Source organism: Rhinolophus sinicus, linkage group LG04 (genome assembly GCF_036562045.2).
Source record: "Rhinolophus sinicus isolate RSC01 linkage group LG04, ASM3656204v1, whole genome shotgun sequence".
In the NCBI taxonomy this organism is placed as follows: Eukaryota; Metazoa; Chordata; class Mammalia; order Chiroptera; family Rhinolophidae; genus Rhinolophus; species Rhinolophus sinicus.
In genome coordinates, this window is record NC_133754.1 from 180,048,981 (window position 1) to 180,076,734 (window position 27,754).

Here is a 27,754-nt window from a genome sequence, read left to right on the forward strand (position 1 = left end):
GCGGGCGGGGGGCGTGCCGCGCAGGCATTGCTGGCGGCTGCACGGAGTTTGCAGTGCGGCCCGCGCTTCCCAGCGTTTGCTCCTGGCTGTCCGTCCCCATCGTGCCCATCCCGCCATGACCGCGGCCACCCTACAGCCCCGCGCCGGGTGGCTGACCCTGCTCCTGCCGCTGCTGCTGCTCCGCGTCGGCCCTGTGCGCGCCGACAGTAAGGTACTCTCGGCCCTCGGACCCGGGAGCAGCTCCGCGGGGAGCCTGGCGCGAGGGGGCGCTATGGCTGGGGGTGCGCGCCAAGGGTGCGCGGGGTCGGGAGCGAAGGACCAGGAGAGCGTAAAGCGGTCATCGAGCTTCACACGGAAGCCCCTGGAGTCAGGACCCGGGGAGAGGAGCGCGTGAGGAAAGAAGCGCTGGAGATGGTAGTGGTTGTTGGGACCCGGAGCCTGAGGAAGGGGCGCTGGGACCCAGTCCAGTGCGGCATGGAGGTCAGCCCTGAAACCCAGGGCCAGAGAGAGGGGGCAATGAAAGGTTGGAGGGGGAGCGGACAGAAGATGCAGACCCCAGCGGAGGGAAGGGATTCCTAGGAGCGCTGGGCAGAGGCAGCCTGGAGCTCTGGCTCAATTTCCATGGAAGGCTGATCCACGTGAGGGCAGACCTTTGGGTAACTGCTACCCAGCGACTCCCAGGTTTGCAGCAGCCCCTGGCCTAAGGTTTTCAGGCCATGCTTGGGACCCAGAGTCCTTCCCCAATGAACCCAGCTGGACTGGCCACTTGCCTGCCAGGGATCTGATGCCCCCTCTGGAGGTCACCATCTCTCCAGAAATGACCTGAGCTGTTTTCAGTTGTGGCTAAAAGGATCTGCTCTGGTGTCTAACAGACCTGGGTTCAAATCCCACCTCCACCTCTCAGTTGGGCGACCTCTGGTCTTTACCTCTCTGAGCCTCCATTTCCTCTCTTGTAAACATGGGAACAGTAATAGTTCCCGCATCTTCCATTGATCCCTAGATTAGTGAAATCGTGCCTGGAAAATGTTTAGCACCTCACCTGGCACCCGGTAGGTACCCAACAAATGGTACTGTGATTATGAAATCTCACCACAGGGAACCTGGAAGGGGGTGCTATCCAGAATGTAGAGAAAGCAAGCACTTAGGGTCAGTCAGAGCAGGGGGCCCTTCAGGGTGTTCTGGAAATGACCCAGTGAGGATGCGAACTGGACTGAAGTTATAGTGAGGGACAGGAAGGAGGTGGGGCCCTGCGCATGGAGCATAAGAGCAAAGGAGTGATTTCTCTTGATGTCTCTCCAGCCTCTTTCCTGGGTAGAAGGTGAGGCTGCCCTAGGAGGGCAGAAGCCACTGACCACATGGTAAGTATATGAGCAGTGGACACTGGCAAACCCTCAGCTTGAAGATTCAGCTCAGGGTATGAAAACAAGTGGGCCGCAGTCCTGACCATGTGCTACAGTCCTGACAAGAAGGGAATGAATATCATTCCCATTTTACAGATGGGGAAACTAGGGTGTATAGAGAGGCAGCTGGCTTATGAATCAAAAAACCTGTCTGGCCCTTTGTTGCTTTTTGGCTGTGTGACTTGGACAAGTCACTGCCTGTCTCTGGGCTTCAGTTTACCCATTTGAAAAACAATGTCTTCCCATCTTCCTTTCCATGTAGGGCCATCTAGGATTCCCTGACGTGGCTCAGGTATGGGAACAAGTGAGCAGAACCACCACCACCACCACCACCCCCATAACCCGATCATTGTTTTGCCCCTCTGATGTCCCCAGCTGTGAGGACTATTGGTCTTGGGCATCCTCTGAGCATATAGAGGGCTGTAGAGCTTGTGGGGGAGGGCTAGCATTCAAAACAAAGCAAAGACAAAGAAAACCCAACACCCTGTTTATGTAGTGAGTCAGCCAAACACTTGCTAGGTTGGGGGTGTGAGTGTGTGTTTAGTTGTCCCAGGGCAAGCTGGGGCTGGTGGGGTGGGGAGACACATCCTCGAATGTGGAGGATGAAGCAGCTGGGGGACTCAGCACAGCCCTCCCCCAGACACCACCCACCCCACACTGCTTCTGCCAGCTGGGAAAAATAAAAATCAAGTAATGGGTGAATTTACTCCGCATTCCTCAGCACAGCCGGACTCCTGCTGGCTCTGCAGAAAGAGCTGTTTTCATTATCACCTTCTCCCTCCTGCATAACAATCCTCCTTCCTCTCCAAGCCTGTCTGTCCTATTTTCCTGGGTTGGGGGCACCCCTTGGGAGAGGGGCTCTAATGGGTTAAGCTGGCCCCTCAGCCTTCCTGCTCCTAGGAGGCCCAGCCTCCTCTGCTGCCCAGTACTTTCTGGGGTGCAGTGGCAGCTTAATCCCAGCGCTCACCATAGAACTCGGTGGTCTTGGCTAGCTCCTCTCTCAGCGTGTTAATTTCGTGTTTATAGGAAGGTCTTTCCAAAACAGGATTTGTACTTTCCATGTAAGGAAGTGCTTTGTCCAGCTTGGGGAATGAGAGAGGGAGTTCACAGCTTCTCTGGCATTTCTGAGGGGCTGCCCAGCATGGAGGTTGGGAGGGACAGACAGGTTACCACATGAAACTTAGGCATGGCACCCGAGACCTTTGGGAACCTGCTTTTCGTTCTGTGTCCTTGGAATGTGGCTGAGAATTACCCATCTCTACCTCAGTTTCCCCTATCTGTGAAAGGACTGCTGGCGTCTCCATGCATTCATGTGTGGGAAGGGGGGGGTCTTTGATCAGCCCTACTTTTGACCAGGGCTCAAGGACAGGGAAAAAGCCAAGACTTAAGGGAACTGGGCCAGGGGAGCAGGAGGGGCTGGCGTAAGCAAGAAGTGGTGTCCCAGGCTGGATCAGATGTTCCAGGCCAGGCTGGCCCCGGGGGCTTAGGTGTTGCTGGGCCTCTGCTCCAGGAGTTTCCGCCTGTGGGTGTAATTGGAAACAGGATCCGGAGCAGGCAAGGGATGCACAGTGATGCAGTCCTTCTGCACATGGAGAGTCTCTCTGCAGGGAAGGTATTCCCCAACATTCCTGTTGGCTGGCACACCCAGGACAAAGCCCTGAGAAACCTCCTGCGTGCCAACCCCCATACCCAGCGCTTACTTCAGGATCTTACACAACCCTCCTACCAATACTCTGAGGCTTCAGTGTGCCCTCCACATTTGACAGACATGAACACTGAGGGGCAAAAGAGGAAGCGGGGGCTGCTCAAATATCCTGGACAGGGAGCTTGAGGAGTTTGGAGAATCCTGGGGTTCCAGGATTCTCCACCTTTAGTGGGCATCCAGATGACCTGGGGAGCCTCAGAGTCTGACTCAAGGGGTACAGAGTTGGGCCAAGGCACCTGCACTTTCCAAGTGCACCCCAGGTAATTCTGAGGCACATCCCCTAGCTGAGAACTCATGGAGGTGACGGAGCCATGGAGGTTTGTAGAGCAAGAGAGTGACAGATCACCAAAGAGGAGCTTTTGGAAGATTGACTCAGCAGAGAGGAGGCTTGCTGTGTTGTCCAGGTAGCAGTTAATGCGGACTGAACTCGAGCTGTAGCCATGGAGTGGAGAGCAAGGGAGAGAGATGGGAAATAACTTCAGAGGAAGAATCGGAAGAGCATGACTGATGGGTTGTCCAGAGTAACAAAGAGATTCAGATCTCGGGTGGCCAGGAGGGTAGACAGACACAGGTGTAGGAGAAGATGCCGGATCCAGTTATGGGTGGATTGAGTGCAGGCATCCAGGAGGAGGTGTCCCGTTGGCAGTGGGCGGTAAGGGAGGACTTTGCCTGCAGGAGGACATGGAAACTGCCTCTCAGTGGGTCTGGCTGGCCATGAGACGAGAGGGAAGACTCAACCTCAAGGTGACACAATTTGAACCTGTTCCATTTCTAGAACATTTCATAGCTTCAGTCTGTTTCTTCCCAATTCTGGCCAGATTTATCCATCTCTCTTCAGAAAAATCTCAAGTACGTCCTCTCGCCATCTCATTATGGGATTTCCTTGCAAATACCTAGAGACCTTTTTAAAGACCATCCACCCACACTTCTGGGGGTTTTGGCAGCAGTGTGTGCTCAGCGTGGCTGCAGGGAGAGATGGGGAGCTGAGGCAGGGACTTTCCTGCTTGGCAGCAACTCCAGCCATCATGCCAAGGGCAGGATGGGCCAGGCCCAGTGGGAGCCCCAGGTCCTATGCTCCCCCATAGCCCAACCCAGGGCCCCCTTCTCTGTCCCTGCTGGTGGAGAGGCCCTTGCCTGGTGACTATGGGTGGTCACGGGAGGAAAAGCATGTAAACCAAATCCTGTTTGGAGTCAGGCTGTGCTGTGTGACCCTGGGCAAGCCCCTAGTCTTCTCTGGTGCTCAGATGTCTCCTCTCTAAGATGGGGTTGTGATGAGAGCAAAGAAAGGTAGAAAATGATATGCAAGCGTGAGGGAGGGTTGTCGGCAGCGACTTGAATAGCAAGTGCCATTCAGAGAGCAGTTACTTTGTGCCAGGCTTGGTGCCAGGCACTCTGCATATATTGACTCATTTCAGCCTCAGGACGAGTGTACGGGGAAAGGACTGTTGTCCTCCCCGTTTTACAGAGGAGGAAGCTGAGGCTTACGGGGGTCAAGGCCAGGCAGGGAGATGTGGGAGCTGGGATTTGAGTCCAGGCTTGGCTCCTCACCATGTCATTCTGCCTCCTCCAATCGAAGCACCACAGGACGTAGTATTCACGGGAGATAGGGCCCTGCCGGGGCTCCTGGCAGCTGGGGTTGGGAGCAGAGGCCCTGTTCCAACTTCTGGCCGCCCCCATCAGGACATAGCACCTCATCTGAGGAGGGAAGGAATGTTGCAGTCTGATGCGGAGGCTGCTGCTAGTGGGAGAGGGTGTTGGGATGATGGGTGGGTACCAAGGAGGAGGCCTCTCTGGCCTGGCCACCAGAACACACCCATCTCCACCCACTGGGCTCTTAGCCCCACCTGGGGGAGTGGGTGGAGGCGGCTCGAGGTCCCAGCAGAGCTGGGAAGGAGGCTGAGGAGTCTCGCAGAGAAGGCAGGCTTCAGGCACTAGTGATCTAAGGAATGAATGTTCAGGACCCCCAGCATGGCTGTCAGTGTTCCCGGGCAGGGGAGCAGTGCCCGCAGTGCCCACAATACACTTTGTAAAGCTTCCACCGCTAGCTGTCCCCCACCTTTCTTGTCCCACTTGGGCCCTTGAACAAGTCATTTGATGGCTCCAAGGGTCAGTTTCCTCATCTGTAGGATACTGCTAAGAATATCTAGCAATGCACCCATGTGGAGAAAAACAATCGACAAAACAACCCCCTTTTAGGATTATTGGTGATAGTAATAACAGCTACAATATATGGACTACAGCGTGTGCTCCTGGTGCTGGACTCAGCGTATCCCTAGTCTTCCATCTTTCAGTCCTCATACAGCCCTTTGTTGGGTAGGCACTAGTAGTACCCTCATTTTACAGAGGAGGAGATGGAGGCACAGAGAGGTTAAGTCATCCACCCAAGAGCACACAGCTGTTGGTGGCCCATGGCTGTGTTCCTAACCACGGCCCTACACTACCCTGGCGTTCAGTGAGTTCTCAATAAGTATCTGTGCCCCGGACTCTGCATCTCAGGCTTCCCTCCTCCACCATCTGCCCACAAAGCTGCTGAGTGAACTTCCCGTGATGCTGATTTAACCCTGGCTCCCCGATTAAAACCCTTCCATGACACCCCAGTATGTTCAGGAAGAAGGCAAGCTCTTCAGCCTGCTTTCAGGCCCTCCACGAGCCCGGCCTGCCACCCCCAGCCTTACTTCCAATACCCCAGGCTCCCTGCAAGCACCAGCCAGAGTGAACCTCCTCCAAGGCCCTTGCTTGTCTTTGCATAACTGATTTGCTCTCCCTGGAATGCCCTGCTTCTCCTTAAAGATGTCCCCCCTCCAAGCAAACTTCATGGGTGTCTTTCTCTGTGCTCTCAAAGCTCACTATGCCGGCTTCTCCCATGGCTGAAAAAGTCAAGAACGTACCTTGATCTATTTCTTCTTCACCTCTGCCTATCACCCAGAGTCTGACAGAGGCCAGGGGCTCAAATAGATGTCTGAGGGTTTGGAGCAGACATGGAGTCCTACAGCCCTTCCCCACAGGGCTCGGAGACACTCATGGGTGCTGGGCTTGGCAGAAAGCCCGGAACTCAGTTGTGTCTTGGTAGCTTCAGCGACAGCTGACTAGCCATGAGGCCTGGGGTGTTTTTTGTTGACTGAGCCATGAAGAGCTATCTCCCAAGATTCTGGAACTCGGGGTGGGCTGGCTGAGCCGGCTAGGGGTATGGCTGGTTGGGGCTCCCAGAGCCCAGCGGGTGTGTTAGGGCAAGGCAGGCTGCAGGCTATGACTGAGCCTGGCACCTGTCACTGATCTCACTGAGCTGACTCCTAAAGGCACAAAGTCCTGCTGCCCCCGGTGACCAGTGACCACAGCTACATACTTGGGTATGTGGCTCCCAGGGTGGGATTGAAGGAAAAATGGCGGGGGGTGGGGGGCAACCACTAAATGGAGGTCGCATTATTTCATTTGATTCTCACCACAAAGAGGCTGGATATGGAGAGTCATCCATTTTACCAGAGGAATGAAACTCAGAGAGGTTATGTAACCTGTTTAAGGTCACACAGTGGCACGGCACAGACCAGTGCTTTTGATCCAAAGTCAGGGCCACAGCCTGATCTTCCCAGTCAAAGCTGTGTGACTTTGGACACATGATTTCACTTCTAGGAGCCTCTGTTTCTTTCGCTGTATTAATAAGACACTCTCACTATGTGCTAGGCTCTGTTCTTTACCTATATTAACTCATTTAATCTTCACAACAATTCCACAAGGCAGGAGCCCATTTTACAAACGAGGAAATAGGCACAGAAAGGTTCTTAGCCCTGTGCTCTCGCGTGTCTGCAAAATGCAGGCTCATTTATCCAATACCTATTTACAGAGCTCCTACTACAGGCCAGGCAGGGACTGTTCTGGGGATATAGGAGGGAATGAGAAAATCCCTGCCTCTAATGGTGCCTTCAGTAGAGGGGAGAAAAAAATAAGTGAACACAGATATAATATTTCAGATGGTAATAGGTACAATAAAGAAAAACAAAGTCAGTAGATAAGGGGACAGAGAGTAATGGGAGGTGGGTGGCCCGGGAAGGCTTCTTGGAGGAGGTGATGTGTAAGGGATGTGAGAGACTAAGCCAAGGGAATTGTGGGGATAAGGGTTTCAGGATGAGGGCACCACATTAGCAAAGGCCCTGAGGCTGGAGTGGAGGGAAGGAAAGGGTGGCAAGAGGAAGGGTTGAGGGGAGGGTGTCAACTCTCACATAGGCCTTGAAGGCCATGGTAAGGACTTTGGAAATAACAGTATCCCCTCCCCATACACAGGTATTATTAAGGGGTATGATGTATGTGAAACCTTGGATGTAGTAAGTGCCCAGTAAAAGGTCTCCATTCATATTTTTACTATTATGGTAAAATACACATAACACAAAATCTACCATTTTAACTACTTTAAAATACACGATTCAGTAGCATTTAGCACATTCACAATGTTGTGCAATCATCACTCCAAAAGGAAACCCCAGACGCACTAAGCAGTCACTCCCCATTCCTTCCTCCCGCTAAATCCTGGCAACCGTTAATCTGCTTTCTGTCTCTATGGATTTGCCTATTCTGGGTATTAATATAAATGGAATCATACAATATGTAGCCTTTTATGTCTGGCTTCTTTCATTTAGCGTCATGTTTTCAAGGCTCGTTCGTGTTGTAGCATATCTAGTACTTCATTCCTTTTTATAGCTGAATAATATTCCATTGTACGGAAGTACCACATTTTGTTTATCCATACATCAATTGATGGATATTTGGGGTGTTTCCACCTTGTGGCCATTGTGAATCGTGCTATGAACATTTATGTACAAGTCTTTGAATAACTGTCTTCAATTATTTTGGGGATATACCTAGAAGGGGAATTATTGGGTCATATGGTAATTTAAAAAATTGTGTCCCTACTTTATGTTTTATTTTTCAGTTACAGTTGACATTCAATGTTATATTAGTTTCAGGTGTACAGCATAGTGGTTAGACATTATATAACTTACAAAGTGATTCCACCCAGTAAATGTAGTACCCTCCTGACACCATGCTGGTAATTCTAAATTAACTTATTGAAGAATAGCCAAATTGTTTTCCACAGCAGTCATTACTATTTTATTTGCTATTATTATTATAAGGCCCCTATTTCCTTGTAAGGGCTGCTTGGCCTCTACCGGTACCCCAGAGGCCAGGGAGGCTGGATTCTGCTACCTGTCCCCTCCTCCTCCTCTTCTCCTCTTACCCCTCCCCCCAGCACTGGCCTGTGGCTCACCCAAACCCCTCTTGCAGGTGTTCGGTGACGTGGACCAGGTGCGGATGACCTCGGAGGGCTCCGACTGCCGCTGCAAGTGCATCATGCGACCGCTGAGCAAGGACGCGTGCAGCCGCGTGCGCAGCGGGCGGGCACGAGTGGAGGATTTCTACACCGTGGAGACCGTGAGCTCAGGGACCGACTGCCGCTGCTCCTGCACGGCGCCGCCCTCCTCGCTCAACCCCTGCGAGAACGAGTGGAAGATGGAGAAACTCAAGAAGCAGGCACCCGAGCTCCTCAAGGTAGACTTTCTGGGTTGATAGTGGGGATGGGAACACCTTCCGCGCGGGTACCTAGCATGGGCTGGCTCCAGCTGTCCTTCCGGTGAAAAGTCCACACACTCTAAAACAGGTGCTGTTATCGTCCCCTTTCACAGTGAGGAAACAGGCTTCCTGCCCAAGACCATGGGGCCAGTAAATGATGGAGGCACTGTCCTTTGGCTAGTTTACCTGAATGGCACTCACCCTTACCATCTAGTCCAGTGTCCTGTATTTCACCTAAACCAGTTCATCGGTTGGCACCTCTATATAGTATTTAAATTGTTTTTTTAATTTTGTGGCATTTTAATGTTTGTGTTTTTTTTAAGATTTTTTTTTAATTGGGGAATATTGGGGAACAGTGTGTTTCTCCAGGGCCCATCAGCTCTAAGTCATTGTCCTTTAATCTAGTTGTGGAGGGCGCAGCTCAGCTCCAAGTCTAGTCGTTGTTTTCAACCTTTAGTTGCAGGGGGCGCAGCCCACCATCCCATGCGGGAATCGAACTGGCAACCTTGTTGTTGAGAGCTCGTGCTCTAACCAACTGAGCCATCTGGCCCCTCTTAATGTTTTTAATTAGTAAGATTCCCCATATTCAAGTACCACCTGCATGCCAGATGTTGTGCTAAGTTCTTTTTACAGATTATTTTCCCTAAATTCTTAAACAATTCTGCGAAATACAGAATCTGTCCTCATTTTATAGGCAAGAAAACTGAGGTCTGGAGGCGTTAGGTCACTGGCCCAAGCTCTCACATAATGACATACTTTTTCATATACCATACTTGCATGTGAATTTTGTGCTTGCACCTCCCCCCAACAACATAGGCAGATTAGAAAGAAGCACCACCCCTGAGAGACACAACCCCATGCCAGGGACCCATGGCTTGGATAGACATGTGCATGCTGGATGGCAGTCCCCACAGCCAGCCAGGTACCTCTGTGCCATTCATACCATGCTCAATTCAGTCCTTGGTGCGGCTGGGATTTGAACCCAGGTCCTACTGTGTCCAAAGCCTGTGTTCTAAACCACCTTGCTGTCCTGTCTTCCTTTTTGTAATGGACCAGATAATTTGGTCCTTTTAAGACTATCTTTTTCTTCTACAATTTCTTCCAAACGTGTGGGTGTCTGTTCTGCCTTTTTGGTGACAAGGACGGGGAAGTTGACTGAGGTATTAGCCTACATGTAAGCCAACAAGTTCGCTTGCCAGTTTCATGAATGCCAGCAGAAGACACAAGCCTCCTGGGTCAGAGACAAAGGAATTTATCATTCATAGCAGCCAGAGGATCTGCATTTTCTGGCCATGACTCTCCCACCCCAGTTCCCATTGGGTGATACAGTGAGGGCCAGAGAATACCTGCACACACAACAGGGTGTTTTTCAAGACAGGACTCTCAACTTAGAGGATCCAAATCTTTCAGAATGGATACTGAGTACACCTTCCCTGCTCCAGAAGGAAACACTGTCTCTATGTCCCAAGGCTGCACATTGTACAAGATGGCCTGGAACAAAGACAGCTAGTGCCTCTGTATGCAAGACATGCAGAAAAGCAAGAGATCTGAACTACTGGACATGAAGATACACAAACCTTTTCATAAAAGCTGGCTAACTTAGTCCTTGCCACAACCGTTTGAAGAGGGAACTTGTAGTCTCAGCTTTACTTGTGAAGGAATCTAAGGCCCAGAGAGGGACTGTGACTTGCCTAAGATCACACAGCAAGAAATTGGCAGCACTAATATTTGAACTCAGGAATTCTTTGCTGTGTTCCCTTGCCAGGGGAGGGATCCCCGGGGAAGCTCTCTTAGCCTGGAGCCTGTTGTCCCTCAGGCCTTTTTGGTGCACCACAGCGATGGGGGGCTTTCATTTAGCCTTATTGGGCTGGAATGGGGTGGTGGTGGGATTGACCCACGAGGTAGGGTTGTAGGGTGTGGGGTTGATACCCTAGGAGCTGGGGTGCGTACTTGAGGGGTACCCATAGAACCCCAAGAGGAGAAAGGGGCAGAGGCAGTATGAGACAGGGCTGAGGCCCCTCCCATTTGGCTTGGCTCCCCAGCTCTCTGTGGGCAGCCCCCAGGAGAGGAGGTTAGAGGAAGCCTCGGAGGGAGGGGGATAGGGCTACCCTAGCCCTTCTCCTCAAACTAGGAACTCCAGTTGTGATTTGGCCTCAGTTGCATGACCCCGAGTAGGAAGGAAGGGATTCTGGATCCCCTTTCTTGGGGAGGTTGGTTGTAGGCGGGTACCTCTCCCCTCTTTGCTCCCTTCCCTTCTGGACATGAGCTATTCATAGCCCCATCCTTGAGGAATCTCGTCTTATGGGGACACAGCTCCTGACCCCCACAATGGCAGTATAATCCGTGCTGGGTAGAGGAACGTCCAAGGAACCATGGGAACCCAGAGGAAGAGGGAACATTAGAGCAGGGCTTTGAGGGATGTGTAGGAGTGCCTCAGGCAGAGCAGAAAGGAGAGCATTCTGGGTGACAGCAAGTGGAGTGGCTGTGGCACAGGATGCCTCCCTGCCCTCTCTCTGCTAGCTGCCAATGTCTCTAACACAGTGCTTCTCAAACTATCTATGGTGAAAGACCAGTTGTTTAATCTACCAAGTACCAATACTTTTGTAAAATAGTCTAAAAATGAATTCTTAGAAAAATGAAACAAAAACACACATGCAAAATGCAAGTCCAGTGTTTGCTATGAGAGTCCACAGATAAAAAAAAAAAAGCTCTTTCAAATGGCTCTAAAAGTCTCTGGAAGCCTACTCTCACCTTTTGTAATGATTTTGGCATGCACTGGTAAGGAGCAGTTTGGACTGACACTGGTCCACAGACCGCACTTCGAGTAGCACGGCTCGAACACACCATTTCTCTTCTCACCTCCAGCTCTTTGCAGAAGCTGTTCCCTTGGCCTAGAATGCCTTTCTCCTGCCACCTTTGCTCCTTTAGAGCTCAGCTCAAACCAGACTTCTACCCTGGCAGACTTTACGAGTCCACACCCACTCCCAGACAAGGTCACACGTTGTCGTGAATGACCTGGGCACCTGTGTGGTACCATCTGTGTTCCCCAGCCCGGGCACCTCTCTGTTACTCTCTGCTCTCCTTGCCAGCCTGTGAAGGACCATGAAACCTCGTTTCTGTCTTTCTTATCACTGTCCTTAGTGCCTGGCCCAGAGTAAATATTTGCTGAGACTGAAGAGGGCAGCAGGGGCAGATCAAGGAGGGCACAAATGCCAAGCTCAGGAGATGAGAAGCCACACATGGGCAGAGGGGAGCCACAGGAAGTGGAGAGACCATGGTCAAAGCCATGCTTTGGGAAGCCAGTTTTGGTGGCCATAAGGTTGGCAGAGTGAAGCCGGAGGGATCCCATTTAGCCCCCCACCCCCCCTTAAGTAGTCGTTATTGCTAATATTCGTGAAGCCCTTGCTGTGTGCCAACTCTGTGCTGAGCCCTGCCCAGACATTACTGCTGCTAACCACAACCCTATCGCCCCATTTCACAGAGAAGGAAACTGAGGCACAGGAGAATCTATGTGCATGGTTCTCAAATTGCTCCACAGAGCCCTACAGGGCTGTGCAACCTGAGGCCTGAGCAAGGTTGTAGGGGAACAGAGAAGACTCAAGGCCCTACCCCTGCTTCCATCAGAGCCCCCCACCCCCTTTTTCTGCTTTAGAGATTAATATCTACTCAGAGAAAAGCTCTCTGGCTGGAAACAGCCTGAACACCCGTGGGAGAGTGGGAGTAAAACTGTTTTAGAAACGGGGCCAGAGCCAGACAGGAGCCCTGGCCTGCTCAGGCCCCGAGAATCGCTGCAGGGCTGGGGTTGGGGCCATGCTGGAGGGTGGGCTGGAGGAACTGCCCTGCCCGAGAAGCTGGGGAAGCTGATTTCCCAACCAGCCCCTTGTGCCAAGGTGTTCCTGACACTCTCGCTGGCATCCTAGCCATCTGGAGGGAAACGTCATATCCTGATGAGGTGCGACAGAGGGGAAGAGGGCGCTATAGAGAAGAGCCCTGAGCTGGGCAAGGGAGACCCAGCATTTGCCACTGACCTGTTGTGCAAGCCCCTCCGCCTTTCTTGTCCTCTCTTTCCCCATCTGAACACAAGCAGGAGCAGTAAAGCACGACAGGAAAGAGGTTTGGGTTTAACCAAGCCAGGTTCTGCTCCTGGCTCCACCACTGAACAGCTGGGTGGCCTTGGGCAAGTCACTTCACCTCTCGAAACTGTAGCTTCCCAGTCTGTATAATGAAGATAAAAGTTGTCTAAACCTTGTCTTCGGTTGGGTCCCTAGAGGCAGACCCTGAAGCGAGTGATTCCTGTGCAGGGGATTTATTACAGAAGTGCTCCCAGGGGAAACTGATACCGAAGTAGGAGACATGGGGGCAGCAAAGGAAGGAAGACCAGCAGGGCTGTGGACTCAGGCCAAGTGCCAGCGTCAGCCCCAGGGGACACTGGAGTGAATGACAGCTCAGTTGTCCCACTGGGGCTGGCTTTTAGATGCCCACACCAGTCAGACATTGCCTAAGGGCCATCCAGGAGGACATACACTCCCGGGCACTTTGAGGACAAAGTGACTCTTTGAAGAGAGTCACAGATGCCGGCTGTTATAGGGAGGCACGTGGAAACCAGGGATGGGCATGAGAAACAGTAGGAAGGACCTCAGGGGGTGTGGATGGAGCACCTCTGGTGTCCACTACACACCTAGTAGGGTTGTTGTGAGAATTAAGGAGCTCATTAAAGCCGCGAGTATAGTGCCTGCCACGCGGTAAGTGCTCAAAACACGGACTGTTGTTTTTCTTGTGATTATTAATGGGCTGGGTTTAGTGGGTGCTGAAGGCCCACGCAGGCCATGCTGAGGCTCTGGGGTTCTGGAGTTTGGCACCCTTCGTGCTGTGCCCTGTGCTCCGCCCTTTTCCTAACGTCACCCTTCCCCGGGCAGCTGCAGTCCATGGTGGATCTCCTGGAGGGTGCCTTGTACAGCATGGACCTGATGAAAGTGCATGCCTACGTCCACAAGGTGGTCTCCCAGATGAACACACTGGAAGAGGTAAGTGCAGAGCTGGAGCCAGAGGCCAGGCTGGTAGAGTGCTGGGGGCCAAGGGCAGTGTCCGACGGGGCCTGGGTAATTCTGTCTTGACCCTGGTGGCTGTTGAAAGCTGGACTCGAGCGGGGAGCTGGGTGGGAGAGGGAGATGCAGTCCATAGGTTCCAGACAGTGAGGAAAGGCTCTGACTGGGGCTTGAGGGCCCACAGGAAGCCAGAAGGCTGGGTGGAGAAACTGAGTCACCTGTTGGTTTTTATGAAGGGGGGGGCTGGAACTTGCAGGTGCCCTCAGTTCACCAAGACCAGGACCCACACATTGCACAGCGCCAGGGCCACCATTCACACAAATACCACGTGAGTGGTGCCAGCCTGGGGTAGTGCAGCATGGCGCAGGACTGGCCAACCCACTGGGGCCAGGCTCGAGGCAGCATGGCTGTCCTAGTACCCACCTAGAGTGGAGGCAGAGGTGCTGAGTATCTTCTCCTCGTCAGGGCAACTGTGCTGGAGGGCTGGGCAGGCAATCAGGACAGTCCCCCAAGGACAGAGACAGAGGTGGGTGAGCACAGGGATCCAGGCGGCAGGTTTGAGGTTTGCATCTCTGCTGGCACAGCCTGGCCTCCGCCTGTTTCCTGTATCCGGCCTCTGCTGGGCTGCTGGGAGCCGGGAACATGCAGCTGCCAGGAGCGGGCGTGGGGGTCTTCCTTTCCCAGCTTCCTTTTCAGAGGGAGGGGGCACCTGGGCATCCTGTGACCCAGGGTGGGAGATTAACCCTTTGTTAACCCCAAAGTTGGGGTCACAGAGGCTTTAATTATTCAAAAAGCATTTGGCGAGTATCTATGTACCAGGCCAGTGCCAGCATGGGAGAAAGGTAAAAATTGTTGAATTTCTACTGTGCACCAGTATTTCTTGGGCACCTAGTACATGCCAGGCTCTCCTGTTGCCGGCTTTGCAGTTATCCTTTGACCTTTCCTTTTGCCATCTTAGGAAATGTTAACTCACTTCACATAACTATGAGCCAGACGATCTGGAGGGTACATCTGCTGGACCGGGGAATCTGTGGAAATCAGACATTATTTCCACAGCCACAAAGAAATGACTTTTTCAATTAGCTTCTGTTTTGCATTATCTGTGTTTTGCTTCTGTTCACTACGTGATAATTCCATGAGTTAAAAAAGGTGTGTTTTTTTTGCTAACCTGGGAGGAGGTAGAGAGAACAGCCTCACCCGGGAGGAGCTGGCCCCCTCTGCTCTCTTCCCTCATAGCAGACGTTCTTAACCATAGGCAAGTTTGCTCCCCAGGGGACAGTTGGCAGTATTTGGAGACGTTATTGGTTGTCACAATTTGGGGAGGTGAGCGGTGGATGCTATTGGCTCCTAGTGGGTAGAGGCCAGGGATGCTGCTAACCGTCCTATTGACACCGTGCGCAGGACGGTCCCCACAACACAGCCCGCCGGCAACTGTTGGTAATGCCGAGGCTGAGAGACCTGCTTGTACAGTCCGACCTCTGTCTTCCCTGTGCTCTAGTTTAGAGCGCACTTTCTTGTTCCTTAGCCCTTCTGGTCCTCACAGTCACCCTGATATTCCGTTGTTGTGATGACCAAGTCCCTCATTGTACAGGCAAGGACACTGCGGCTCAGAGAGGTAAAGTCACTAGCTCCAGGTTACCCAGCCAGGAAGCAGAGAGCAAAGATTTGAACCCAGCTCTGTCTGACTTCTGCCTGCTGCTTCTTGGTCCCTGACTCTGTTCACACCCAGGGCTGACTGGACATAAATCACCTTTAGGTTATCTTCTCCTTTGTAAAAATTTCTATCAGTAAAATTCTGAACTCATAATTCTGATGCTCCAGGGCAAACAGGTCACAGCAAAGAGGTGCTTCCTGCATCTGACTCTAGTCTCTCCTGCTTCAGCTGAGAAGCAGACTCAGATAAAGAAATTCCACACATAGCACGGAACTGCTGGGGCTTTGGGAACCTGGGTCTGATACCAGGGCACCCAGCTTTCCTGAGTCCTGCCCAATGGACAAGGCCAGCCTGGGCAACGGCCCAGCGATGGGGATCCCTGGGTTGGGGGCTCCCCAGAAAGGAACATGGCGGTTCTGAGCAGTCCTGTTTCTAGCAGGATTCAGACCCAGGGGTAGACTGGGGGGCAGTGAGGGCATGGCTGGGGGCTGCTAAAGCCAGGCAGGGTCCCCAGCAAGAGGCAGATAAGCCCGGGAGGAGCACAATTCTGGGAGTAAAGGTGGGGCTCAATGCTGTGGGAGGAGCCCACACCATCCCGGAGAGAAGTCAGAGACTTGGTGACCAGGAGGGATCAGTCTCACCCAGGGCAACACTCTAAAGAGTCTCATTTTTTGAGCATTTTATTAAAAGAAGGGATTTATGTATTGCTTGTGAAATTAAGGTAAATTTAAAGTAGCAAAAGATTGGTAGCAACTTAAATGATGGATTCCGAGGGACTGGCTAACTACACTGTGGCCCATCCATACTCAGTGGTCAGTAAAAGGAATGGGTAGCACTGTGTATACAGACACGGAGGAGTTCCCAAAATAGGCTCAAGTGAAAAAGCAAAGTATTAAAAAAAGAAAAGAAAAGAAACCCCTAACAGTTGTCAGCACTGAGAAACAAAGGTGGAAGGAAGACATATTTTTTACACTGTTTGTGTCTTTTTAATTTAGTACTGTGAACATATATTACCTATTTTTTCATTCATTCACTTTTTAAGTAAAAAAATCGTCACTACAGGGTCTCTTAGCAGCATGCTGTATTCCACCCGTGCTCACTGGTGGCCCTGCCCACAGCCCTGGGCCCTGCTCAGGAGAAGGGGCAGCAGAGCCGGATGGCAGAAGCTGGGGGTGGGGGGAGGTGGTCAGAGGAGGCTGGAAAGACCTCCGGTCCCGCTCCCACAGAGCATCAAGGCCAACCTGAGCCAGGAGAACAAGGTGGTGAGGGAGAGCGTGCGCCAGTTCAGCGAGCAGCTGAAGCACTATGAGAACCAGTCAGCCATCATGATGAGCATCAAGAGGGAGCTCTCCAGCCTGGGCCTCCAGCTGCTGCAGAAGGATGCGGCCACAGCCCCTGCCGCTCCCCCAGCCACCGGCCCTGGTAGCAAGGCTCAGGTGAGGTGGTCTCTCTGACTTTCAGGCCAGAAGGTGGGTGGCCTGGGGAGCTCGGCGTGCTAGGACTTCAGCCCTGAAGGCCAGCTGGGTGGGACTGGGGGCCATAGGACAGGATGAGGGCTGGCACAGCTGGAGAAGCCATGGCAGGGCAGGGGGCACTGTGCAGTGAGCACAGTTGGGAGGGTAAGCTAGCAACAGACATGGGGATCCAGTCGAGGGGGTCTGTTCCCTGAGCCAGGTGTCGGGCAGAATTCTCATTCCCAAGGGAACAGGGTTGTAGAGCTGACCCTGCCTGCCTGGCCCTGGGAGACCAGCTCTGCTGCAGCAAACCACTGCTAACCTCCCCTGCTGTGGTCGGACCCCTGCTCTAGGGCAGACAGGCAATGCCTCAGGGAGCCCTGCAGAATAACACCACTTTCCCTAGCTCAACCTGGAGTGGAGAACTGCAGCAAACCCCCAGACATTCCATGTTCCAGCTCAGAGCACAAAGTGAGCGGAGGTTTTGTCACCAGGCAGAGGCCCCCTGACATAACATACCTTTGTGCAAATTTGACAAAGGCCGTCCTCTGAGCAGACAAATTACAGAAAAGGCGCTCCCTCTGCGCAGATAAATTAGAGGTGCCAGCCCCCTTCGGGTGGACAAATTATACAAAGGCTCCTTCCTATGAGACACACACCAGGGTGTGTGGCTTGGCAAATGGGAAAGACTAGATTTCAGCCCTATTCGTGCCCCTTTGGCCAGTCAGCCCACGTGCAGGACACCACCCTCCACAGCGGCCTTGGTTTTTGGTGAGTCGGGGATGGAGGGAGCTGATGTCGTAGAATCCTGCTCTGCACCTGACTTGCTCAAGGACACTCACTACCTCAGTTCATCCCATACCACCTACAAGGAGGGGTGCTCACCGCCCATTTGGCACATGCGGTAACGGGGAGTGAGGTCATGCAAGCAAAGCGTGTCTGCGCTGGGACCAGAACCCGGTGTGTGTGCCTGCCAAGCCCATGCTCTTCGTCTCCACCCCTCAGCCTCAGTTGCTGACATTCTGATGGTGGGGCTATTTGGGGCCGCCGAGATGCCGACAGCGCGTGGAGGAAGCCTGGTGCCTTGGCCCCAGAACTGGCTTCCTGCTCATTCTCATGCCAGTTCCACAGGCACAAATGAATCACGTAGAGGCCTAAATACTGTACTTGCTGTATCTCCTGGAGATTCTGCCTAACAGTGGTTGACGTCACAGGCCCTGTGTTCTTGTGCCAAGCCAGCATCGGAGACATTTAAAAGAAGTGACAATAACAAAATTCACAAAATGTTAGAAACTGCATTCCCTAAGGGCAATGCCCTGGTGACCAGCCATCCTAGTTGTCCCAGTCAGCCTGGGACCGAAGGGTTTCCCAGGATGCAGGACTTGCAGTGCTAAAACTGGGAACGTTCCGGGCACACTGGGATGAGTTGGTCACCCTGCCTCGGGGCCTGAGAACCTCTTCTCTGCCCACAAACAAAGACCAAGGAGGGAGAGAGACAGAGGAGAAGCTGACCTCCCCGAATAGTCAACCTCCCATTTTAGCCAAACCCTGTGGGAATGTACAGGGTTAGGAAATGAAACAGGAATCTCACCAATCAGACTGGCCTTCAAGCCAGCAAGGGAGCCAGAAAACTAAGTGGGGAAACGAGGCACGCCCCAGCCGCGGAGGTAGCCGCTATGTGAGGAAAGCGCTGACTTCATGAGCACCTGGGATGTAGGGCCTGGGGCAACGTGAGCACTTCCAGCCCCCACGTGCCGAGCCTCCATGGCCCCCCACAACATCCCTTCTAACCAGCCCCCAAGTCTGACACTTCCCTTCTCTCCCAGGACACAGCTGGAGGGAAAGGCAAAGACAGCAACAAGTACGGCAGCGTGCAGAAGAGCTTTGTAGACAGGGCCCTCCCTAAAGCTCCTAAGGAGAAGCTGCTGAAGGTGGAGAAGGTGAGGAAGGAGGGCGGCCAGGGCCGATTCCCCCAGCCCTCAGCCAAGCCCCGGGCCCTGGCCCAGCAGCAGGCCGTGATCCGGGCCATCACCTACTACAAGGCAGGCCGGAAGGAGGCTCCCGAGGCTGGTGAGTTGGGGAAGGGACTGGAACCTTGGGGAGTGGGCGCTCCCGGATGGATGGCCACACCCTAAGGATCCCCCACAGGGATCCAGGGTCTTCTCTCTAGTCAGACAGCCCCCGATTTCAGCTCCACTGGTTACCTGTTGGTGCCCTTGGCTCATGTACACACTGGGACAATACTCTCTTGTGGGGTTGTTGGGGATGAAATGACATAATCAACATGATGGGCCACTCAGGTCCTTTCCAGTGTTCACAGCCATGTCCACCCTCGCTGAACTTTTCCTCCTTCATTCAAAGATTTGCTGAAGGTCCACTGCGTACTTGCCGTACCTCCCAGAGCTCACAATCTAGTGGGGAAAGCTATCTCATGAGCAGGCAGCTGCCACAGGAGGGGCGGCAGAGTGCAGGGGCCGCAGCCAGGCCAGGGTTCTGGGACGGGACGTGGCGCCATTTCCACACTGGCCTTGGAATGAATGGCCTCTCCAGCACCTCCCACTTCTTAGCTCCCTAAACAAGAAGCCATGGACACCTATCATCCCCCTCCTGGGTCACAGTAAAGGGCTGCAAAGTAATTAACTGAGAAATGAGACAAAGTTCCAAGAGTACCCAAATTTCTGGGCCAACCCCAAGAGTATGGCTCCTGATTCTTCCTCTGAGACTCTCCCCAGATGCCCGCTCTCCATCAGTGTCCCTGAGAAGTATCCCAAGCCTGTTCCCCCTTCTGAGTCCTCTGACTACCTCTTCCTGTGAGGCCCTCTGCCCAGCCCACATCCAAGGGGACTGGGCGGTGGAATTGTGAGGGACCTGTCTCCTTCCAAAGCCCCCTCAATTCTTGGCCTCAGAGCTCAGGGGCCTCTTGCCCCAGCCCCTGCTGCCAACTCCTGGCCCTGAGTCCTGCCAGCTCAGCCTGACCACGGCACAGAGCCTCTGACCCCTGGCTGGGACACTGCCCAAGAACAGCTGCAGGCATCTGACTCTGCCAGTGAGACCCGTGGGAACAAGCCCCCTGCCCTGACAGGCTGCTGAAGCCAGCCCCCCTCCCCCACCAGAGGGTGTGCCCCCATTCCTGAGATACTCCAGGGGCTGCCCCACAGCAGGGCCTGGCTAAACCTTTGTGCAAAGAGGAAGCCCAGCAGGGAGAGAACAGGAAGAAATCAAGTCATTGTCCTGGAGTCAAGGGGCCTTGGTGTACCCCTGGGGACCACCCCATCACTGTAACAACAGCAGCATTCCTTTGTCACTGCCATCACAATTCTCTGAGTACTTTCACATGGCGCTGTACTTGATCCAGGTGAAGAAACAAGCTCATAAAGGTGAAGTGACTGGTTCCAGGTTTCACAGAGTTGGTGGAACTAGAATCCGGATCAGCAGGCTGCAGAGCCCGCCTTAGACCCCTTCATGTCTCTGTCCCTGGAACTGAGGAGTCTGTCCCCTGCTGTGTGGCACTGAGTCTTTCTGCTTTCCCTACCCAGATGCCATCCATCCCAGCCCAAAGAAGTGTGTGGGTCAGGGATGACACAAATGGCCTCAAACCTGGCCCCAGAGATGCTGAAAAAGTCCTGTCAGCAAAGCCCGTGCCAGCAGGGGTGGGGCAGGGGTGCCAAGAAAGCCGAGAGATGAGAGGTGAGGGGACAGAGAGAGAAACAGACACCTGCGTCCGGAAGTAACGGGATGCTGGCTGTACCTGCCCCTCCCTGCTTAAAATGTCAAATACTAGGTGAGAGAAACTAGGGGCTGGGTTCCAGGGGAGAGGATTAGGAGAAAGTCTGTAAAATGGGAGAAAGGTTTCTGTATCCTGGAATTGAATCAGAAAATGGAAGAGTTGGTACAAGGTGTTTGACACTTAGGAGAGAAAGGGGTCTCATATTTGGCACCTCATATTTGCCAGAACCTGCAAAGGTTTTTATATATTTTCCTCTAATCAACACAACAGCCTAATGCAGTGGGCCTCATGACTCTCATTTCACAGAAGGGGGAGTTGAGGCCCACTGAGGCAGGGGATTTGGCCGAGGCCACTCACGCAGGGGGCTCAGAGCTGGTTTGCTGACCTGAAACCCCCTTTTCCAGGCTTTTCACTCCCCAGGGCCCCAGAGCTGGGGAGTCCAGTGGGCCTGGGGAGAAACAGGTGCTGATGGGATGTGAGCTCCGGGTCTTCTCTCCACAGACAACAACCTCAAGAGCACTTCCTGGCTGGAACAGCTGCCACCCAGAGTGGAGGGCAGGCCACCTGAACCCAACTCGGCGGAGCGAGAGGAGGATGGGCCCAGGGCCTCAGAGGGAGAGGACTTAGCCCCTGGCACCCCCTCCTCGAGTCCAGCCCCCACTCCCACCCCCACCCCCACCACCAGTCCCCTGCCCACCCAGCCCAGAAGTCCCCAGCCTTCACGCCCAGAAGTCCCCAGCCAAGGTAAGCCTCACAAGGAGATAACGACCCTTGCCTAAATAGCCTCAGTTTGGATTAGGCAGGCCATGCTGTCACAACAGCCCATTTTACAGACTGTAGACCAAATCCAGCCTGCAGCTTGTTTTTGTACAGCCCTCAAGCTATTTTTACATTTTTAAAGGGTTGTAAAAAAAAAAGAAAAAAAAGAACATGGGGGGAAAGTATGTGGTCTGTTTACTGTCTGATCCTTTACAGAAAAAGTTTGACGACATTTACAGTGAAACAGGTAGTATTTTCAACAAATTCTTCTTCAAAAGTCACCTAGAACCCCATCAAAATCAACAACTATTCACTCCTTTACTTCCTCTGCCCAGTCTCTGGCCCTGTTTTTATGTCCCCATTTGTCGTTTTGGCCTGTGCCTTTCAGTACAAATCCTCAAGCCCATGCTTCTGAAGGGCGTCTTGGCTACCCATGATTGCAAGCCTTTCAACCATCCCCTACTTTGGTCCGAGCACACTCCACTTCTAGGAATCTTTCCTAAGGCTCCACCAGCGACGTGGACAACAGCTGCAGCTTAACTGGTTTCCTCGCAGCCTGTTTCTAATGTCAGAAAACTGGAAATAACCTAAAGGTCTATCAGTGAGGGGACTGGTTAAATAAATTCAAGGGCACAGCTGTCTGGTGGCCTTGTAGAATCTTGAAATCACATCATTAAAAAGCCATTTAATGGTATGAGAAATTGCTGAGTGGAGGGGAAAAACAGGATACATAAAACTATATTCAGAAGAACCAGGGTTTTTTAAAGTATGTCTGCATGACTATACATGCAAAGAAAAAAGAAAAGGAAGGAAATACAACATGTTAAAAAATTTCTTTAGATAATGAATTTTGAATGATTTTTATTTTCTCCATGTTCCTTTTCTGAATGTTCTGTGTTTTTTACAATGATCAGACATTGCTTTGATTATGAGGGAAGAAAAAAAACAAGGCTGCAAGCAAAACATCAGGAGTGGTTTAAGTTAGACCCAGAAAGGGTTCCTAGGCCTGTGGGTCTAGGTACTAAATGCTGCACCCCTCGCTGTCCGCAGGCAGAGAGGCCAGCTGTGAGGGCACCCTCCGGGCCGTGGACCCTCCTGTGAAGCACCACAGCTATGGGCGCCATGAGGGAGCCTGGATGAAGGACCCTACTGCACGGGATGACAGGATCTACGTCACCAACTACTACTATGGAAACAGCCTTGTGGAGTTCCGCAACCTGGAAAACTTCAAGCAAGGTCGGGGACCTTGGAGATGGGAATGGGGCAGGGTGGGTGGCCTGGGGAGGATCCCCCATGGAGACTTGGCCCTCCTTGCCCTGCAGTTTCCTGTGGTCCACTCTTCCTCAGCCTAGCCTCGCTGCAAATGGTCAGGCACCCTAAGAGCAGGAGTCTGGGGGCCATCCCTTATGTGCTTGCACTGTGCCAGCAAACAAGATGGACGCAGTCCTGCCTTCATAACTTACTGTCAAGGGAAACAATACTTAAGAGTTTCCCACTGGTGCTTATTATGTGTTACTCACCCTGTGTGAGTCAGCTCATGTTATCTTCCTAACTCCAGGAGGTGAGGGTTATCACCCTGTTCTACAGGTGAGCATGGCCCCAGGCCTTAGAGGAGCTGCAGGTCTGGGCAGGGAAGACTAGAACTGTGGTTATCAGATCTGGGGGTGCTGGGAGTAAGGGGTCATTTAGACGTGACCCCTCCTCCAGAAATGCACAGTCTTGTGTGGGAGGCAGAGACTTAAAGAACCACTTTCAATGCAGTGTTAGAGGGAGAGCTTAGGGAGCTGTGGGAAGCCAGCTGGGAGATGGAGGAAGGCTTCCCAGAGAAGGGGACGTTATGCTGAGCCCTGGAGGAAGAAGGCTCCTGCAGACGGGAGAGGGAAAGGTGTTCCAGGCAGAAGTCCCAGTGTGTGCAAAGGCCTGGCAATGAGAGGAAACATGGTGGCATAGAAGGGACGTGAGGGAGTAGAATGAGACAATCGGCTGAGGCAGGCCTTGTGAGCCACATGAAAGAGTTTGGACTCACCCTGAGAGCTGTGGAGTCACAGGTGGAACAGCTAAAGCCTTCCTCTGCCAGATCACGTGGATCTGGTCCCTGCCTCCAGCAGCTCACAGGCTGGCATAGAGGAAGCCAGTGAAAAGTGCCGGGACAAAGGGCATGAGTGGCCAGAGGAGAGGCCCTCACTCAAGCTGGGGAGGTCAGAGAAGGCTTCCTGGAGGAGGTAACATTGGCTGAGGGTTCGGAAAGATAAGGAGGCATTCCCCAGGCAGATAAGATGGGGAATGGCAGTACAGACTGAAGGAACAGCATGAGACAAAGCACAGGGGCTGGGGTCCGCCTGTTTCTAAATCCTGGCTGTGCCATTCCATCACTGGGTGACCTGGAACCCTCTGAGCCTGTTTCCTCCTCAGCCCGGGGCCAGGTGCTAGGCACGGGGCGTAGCCGGTGTAAAGCTTTCTTAGCCCCCAGAGGAATAATCATCCTTTCACTTGCAGAGCACTGTGCCAATTGCTTCATGTGCACCGACCTACTTCATCCTCCCAACAGCACCCTTAAAGGTAGAGATAGGAAAGCCCATTTAACACATGGGCACACTGAGGCTCCGAGAGACAACCAACGTCCCTTGCCTACATAGCCTCAGTTTGGATCAGGCAGGTCATGCTGTCACATTGCAAATGGGATAATAAAGTCCCTCCTTCATGGTCTGTCTGACGAGATAAGATGATTGGCGCAGCTCCAGGCCCATCGTGCACTCGCTTGCTGGACCATTCGAGAGCCCTGGGTGGCCTCGCTGGTCCCTGGGTGGGCTGGGGGTTGCCGGGCAGGCTGCGGTGTGACGAGCCGCCCTCCACACGCAGGCCGCTGGAGTAACATGTACAAGCTGCCCTACAACTGGATCGGCACGGGCCACGTGGTGTACCAGGGCGCCTTCTACTACAACCGCGCCTTCACTAAGAACATCATCAAGTACGACCTGCGCCAGCGCTTTGTAGCCTCCTGGGCGCTGCTGCCCGACGCCGTGTACGAGGACACCACGCCCTGGAAGTGGCGCGGCCACTCGGACATCGACTTCGCCGTGGACGAGAGCGGCCTGTGGGTCATCTACCCCGCGGTGGATGACCGCGACGGGGCCCAGCCCGAGGTGATCGTGCTGAGCCGCCTGGACCCCGGCGACCTCTCCGTGCACCGCGAGACCACGTGGAAGACGCGGCTGCGGCGGAACTCCTACGGGAACTGCTTCCTGGTGTGCGGCATCCTGTACGCCGTGGACACGTACAACCAGCGGGAAGGCCAGGTGGCCTATGCGTTCGACACGCACACGGGGACCGACGCCCGCCCGCAGCTGCCCTTCCTCAATGAGCACGCCTACACCACGCAGGTCGACTACAACCCCAAGGAGCGGGTGCTGTACGCCTGGGACAACGGCCACCAGCTCACCTACACCCTGCACTTTGTGGTCTGAGCGGGACACTCTCGTAGGAGAAGAGTGGCACTGGGCACGGGGCTCCCCACAGGGACTGCATCAGCAAATATTTATAGGGGGGCCAGGCCCGGGCCAGGTGCTAGGCACGTGGTGTGGCCGGTGTAAAGCTTCCTTAGCACCCAGTCGAATAATCAGTCGTCCTTTCACTTGCAGAGCACTGTGCCAAGAGCTTCATATGCACTGACCCACTTCATCTTCCCAAGAGCACCCTTACAGGTAGAGATAGGTAAGCCCATTTAACATGTGGGCACACTGAGGCTCCGAGAGACGACGTCCCTAGCTTAAACAGCCTCAGTTTGGATCAGGCAGGCCATGATCACAAGAGCCCTGTTTTACAGATCAGGAGACTTGACCATGCTGTCCTCTACATTCAGCCTTCTCTTCTCTCACCTAGTTTCTCTCTTGCTCTCCCCTGGGTCTCCCTTCCCAGGGCTACTCAAAACCAGAGGACTTTGGGACCAACGGTGGGTGGAGGCCAGGCTCTGTGTTGCACAGGCCCCGTTCTGGCTGAGCTGTTGGTGGCCCTGGGCTTCAGGCTCCTTGGCTAATGTCCTCCTTGCTCCTTGCCTTTGGCCAGCCCTCCCACCCTACCCTACCCGCTGTCCAACCACATTCCAAACCTCCATGGTCACCCAGCCACTGAACTGAAACCACACCCCGAGAAAAAATACCGGCCCCCATTCCAAGTTCCCCCTCCCTCTGTACTCGTTTTTGTTTTCTCTTCTTCATCAGGGCCATCATTTGTTTCTGCAGCAGCAGCTGAGAAGGCTGCAGGCAGCTGCCTGCCAGCAGCGACTCTACCAGGGTGGGGAGCTGGGCCTGGCCCCGAGGCTCCTCTCCACCCAGCAGTGCTGGCTTTGGGCACATACCCAGGCGATGGGACTACTCCCCAGCCCCTCCCAGAGCCTTGGGGCCTGGGGTCCACCTTGTCCTTTCTCTCTGGGCCTTTGAAACCACAACCTATACGCACTCAGGGATACCTTCAGGTCTGCCATGAGCAAGGCCCTAGGCCCGAGGCCAAGGTGAGGCCAGGATGAAGCAGGTTCCCTCTTCCTTGTCACTCTGACCTGGTCATTTGGTGGGATGGCCCAGCAGCCTGGCGGGCCGGGATCAGAGCAGGTGGGTCCAGGGGAGGCATTGGACCTTCTGGTTGCTGGAAACAGCCAGAGGGCTTTTCCTGGCATCAGAGATGTCGGTGCCAGGGCTGCCTGAGTCCAGGACTCGGGGCTGAGGCTGCACAGGTGGGCCACCTCACCTGCACTGCTGATGGCTCCCCGGAGCCTCAGACCCAGGCAGCTCAGAGAACAAGACCTGCAAGCCTGCCTCGCGTCTGCTTTGGACAGTATTTTTACAGCTGGGAAGAAGTTCTCCAGTCCCACTTCGTTTCACCGAAGGAGAAAGAGGCCCAGAAAAGTTTAGTAAGTGGCGTGGGGCACGCTGGGAACATGACACAGGCAATCTCCTTTGTCTAGATCCTTTATTCTCCTGGCATAGAGGCAGCTCTGCCTGGGAAGACAGTCGACTTCCCAGCACCCAAGCCATCCCAACACGTCTTAAGGGTATTTACTGCTGATCCCTACACAACCCCCAGACCCTGCTCCCCTCACTCTGTCCCCATGCCAGCTCCCGGATGTCTGTATATTTGAATACCCAGCTGCCACGTTAGGAAATTTAGCTGCATACCTAAGAGCATGAGGAAATGCATTTGGTGCAGAATATGTTTCTTTGTATTGTCAGGTGATTTTTGTATTGTCAGGTGATGTTTTGTTTAAGCTGTAACTCACCCCTGAAATCAAGGGGAATGATGACGCCCAGCCAAGGAAAGTCTGACTCATAGTGGTGGACTCCCCCACCCACCCAGCCACCGGCTCTGCTCACAGGCTCTTGAGGGGGCTGCGTTTCCCTTGACCCTGGGTGTGGGTATTACAAGACTGTCTTTCATGATATCACAGCCCAACCATGTGAGAAGTATTCAGGCTCCTTTTTCTCCATTAGTCTGAAAAAAGGGAAATTTAGAATGGACCGATTTTGAAAAAGGACAAGCAAAATTGTTTTCTGGGGCAGATGACGCTGGCTGCAGCCTCTAAACATTCACTAAGCCCCTTCTGTCTTCAGACCCTTGTATGTGGTTATGTGGTAGGCACAGTTATTTTCCTTATTTTACAGATAGTCAAACTGCAGCACAAAGAAGTTAAGGCATTTGTCATGTAGGCAGGTAAGTGGAGGGCCAGGTTTCAAAATCAGGTGATGTAACCGTGTCATTGACTGAGCATCAACAGTGTGCTAAGCATTCCATGTGCATATTCTTGCATCTTCATAACAATGGGAGGTATATGCTCTGAATGTGCCCATTTTATAGATGAGGTAACTGAGGTGAGGGATTTACCCAAGGTCACAGAGCAGCTTAGTCTGTGGCAGAGTCAGGATTTCAGGACTGGTCAGTACATGTTTTTTGCCAACTGGGTGCCACTCTAGTGGCAGTTCCTGAAATGGTAACTGTTGGTTTTATACAGTGTGGCCAGGCCACAAACTGCATCTTCATAGGAGACCCAAGAAGGAGGTTGGGGTCAGCTTATAAAGAGCCTTGGATGCCAAGCCAAGGAGTTACTGCTTTCAGTCACATTTGGAACAAAGTTGAGTATATATTAATAGAGAAAAGAAAATTCTAAAACAATTGGATTTATACCAAAGCCCCAAACTAACTGTTGTTAGGAATCTTGTAATCAGTTATGTTTTCTGTTTTGCTTTGGCCTCTGGGAAGCTCAAAGTCAAATTTGAGATTATTTTTCAACAATTGTACTGAGTCTCCGACAGGACCCTAGCTTCAGTCTAGCTTTCTGCTTTTACCTTTACTCTGATCTCTATTTTTAGTCTACTGTATTTTATCTATTTTTGTAAGTTGCCACAATTCCTGTTTTTGCAACAAGGTGGCATATACCTAAATAAATACAGGATCAAAAGCTTAA

General features: G+C 52.9%; 1 protein-coding gene across 1 annotated transcript; it reads left to right on the top strand.

Annotated features, from left to right (window-relative positions):
• On the top strand, positions 1 to 27,754 carry OLFML2A (olfactomedin like 2A). Its single transcript, XM_019728537.2, has 8 exons — positions 1 to 211; positions 8,380 to 8,643; positions 13,581 to 13,688; positions 16,590 to 16,799; positions 18,644 to 18,887; positions 21,046 to 21,288; positions 22,354 to 22,539; positions 24,163 to 27,754. The coding sequence occupies exons 1-8, from the start codon at positions 116 to 118 to the stop codon at positions 24,765 to 24,767; spliced, it is 1,956 nt and encodes a 651-aa protein (XP_019584096.2). The 5' UTR covers positions 1 to 115; the 3' UTR covers positions 24,768 to 27,754.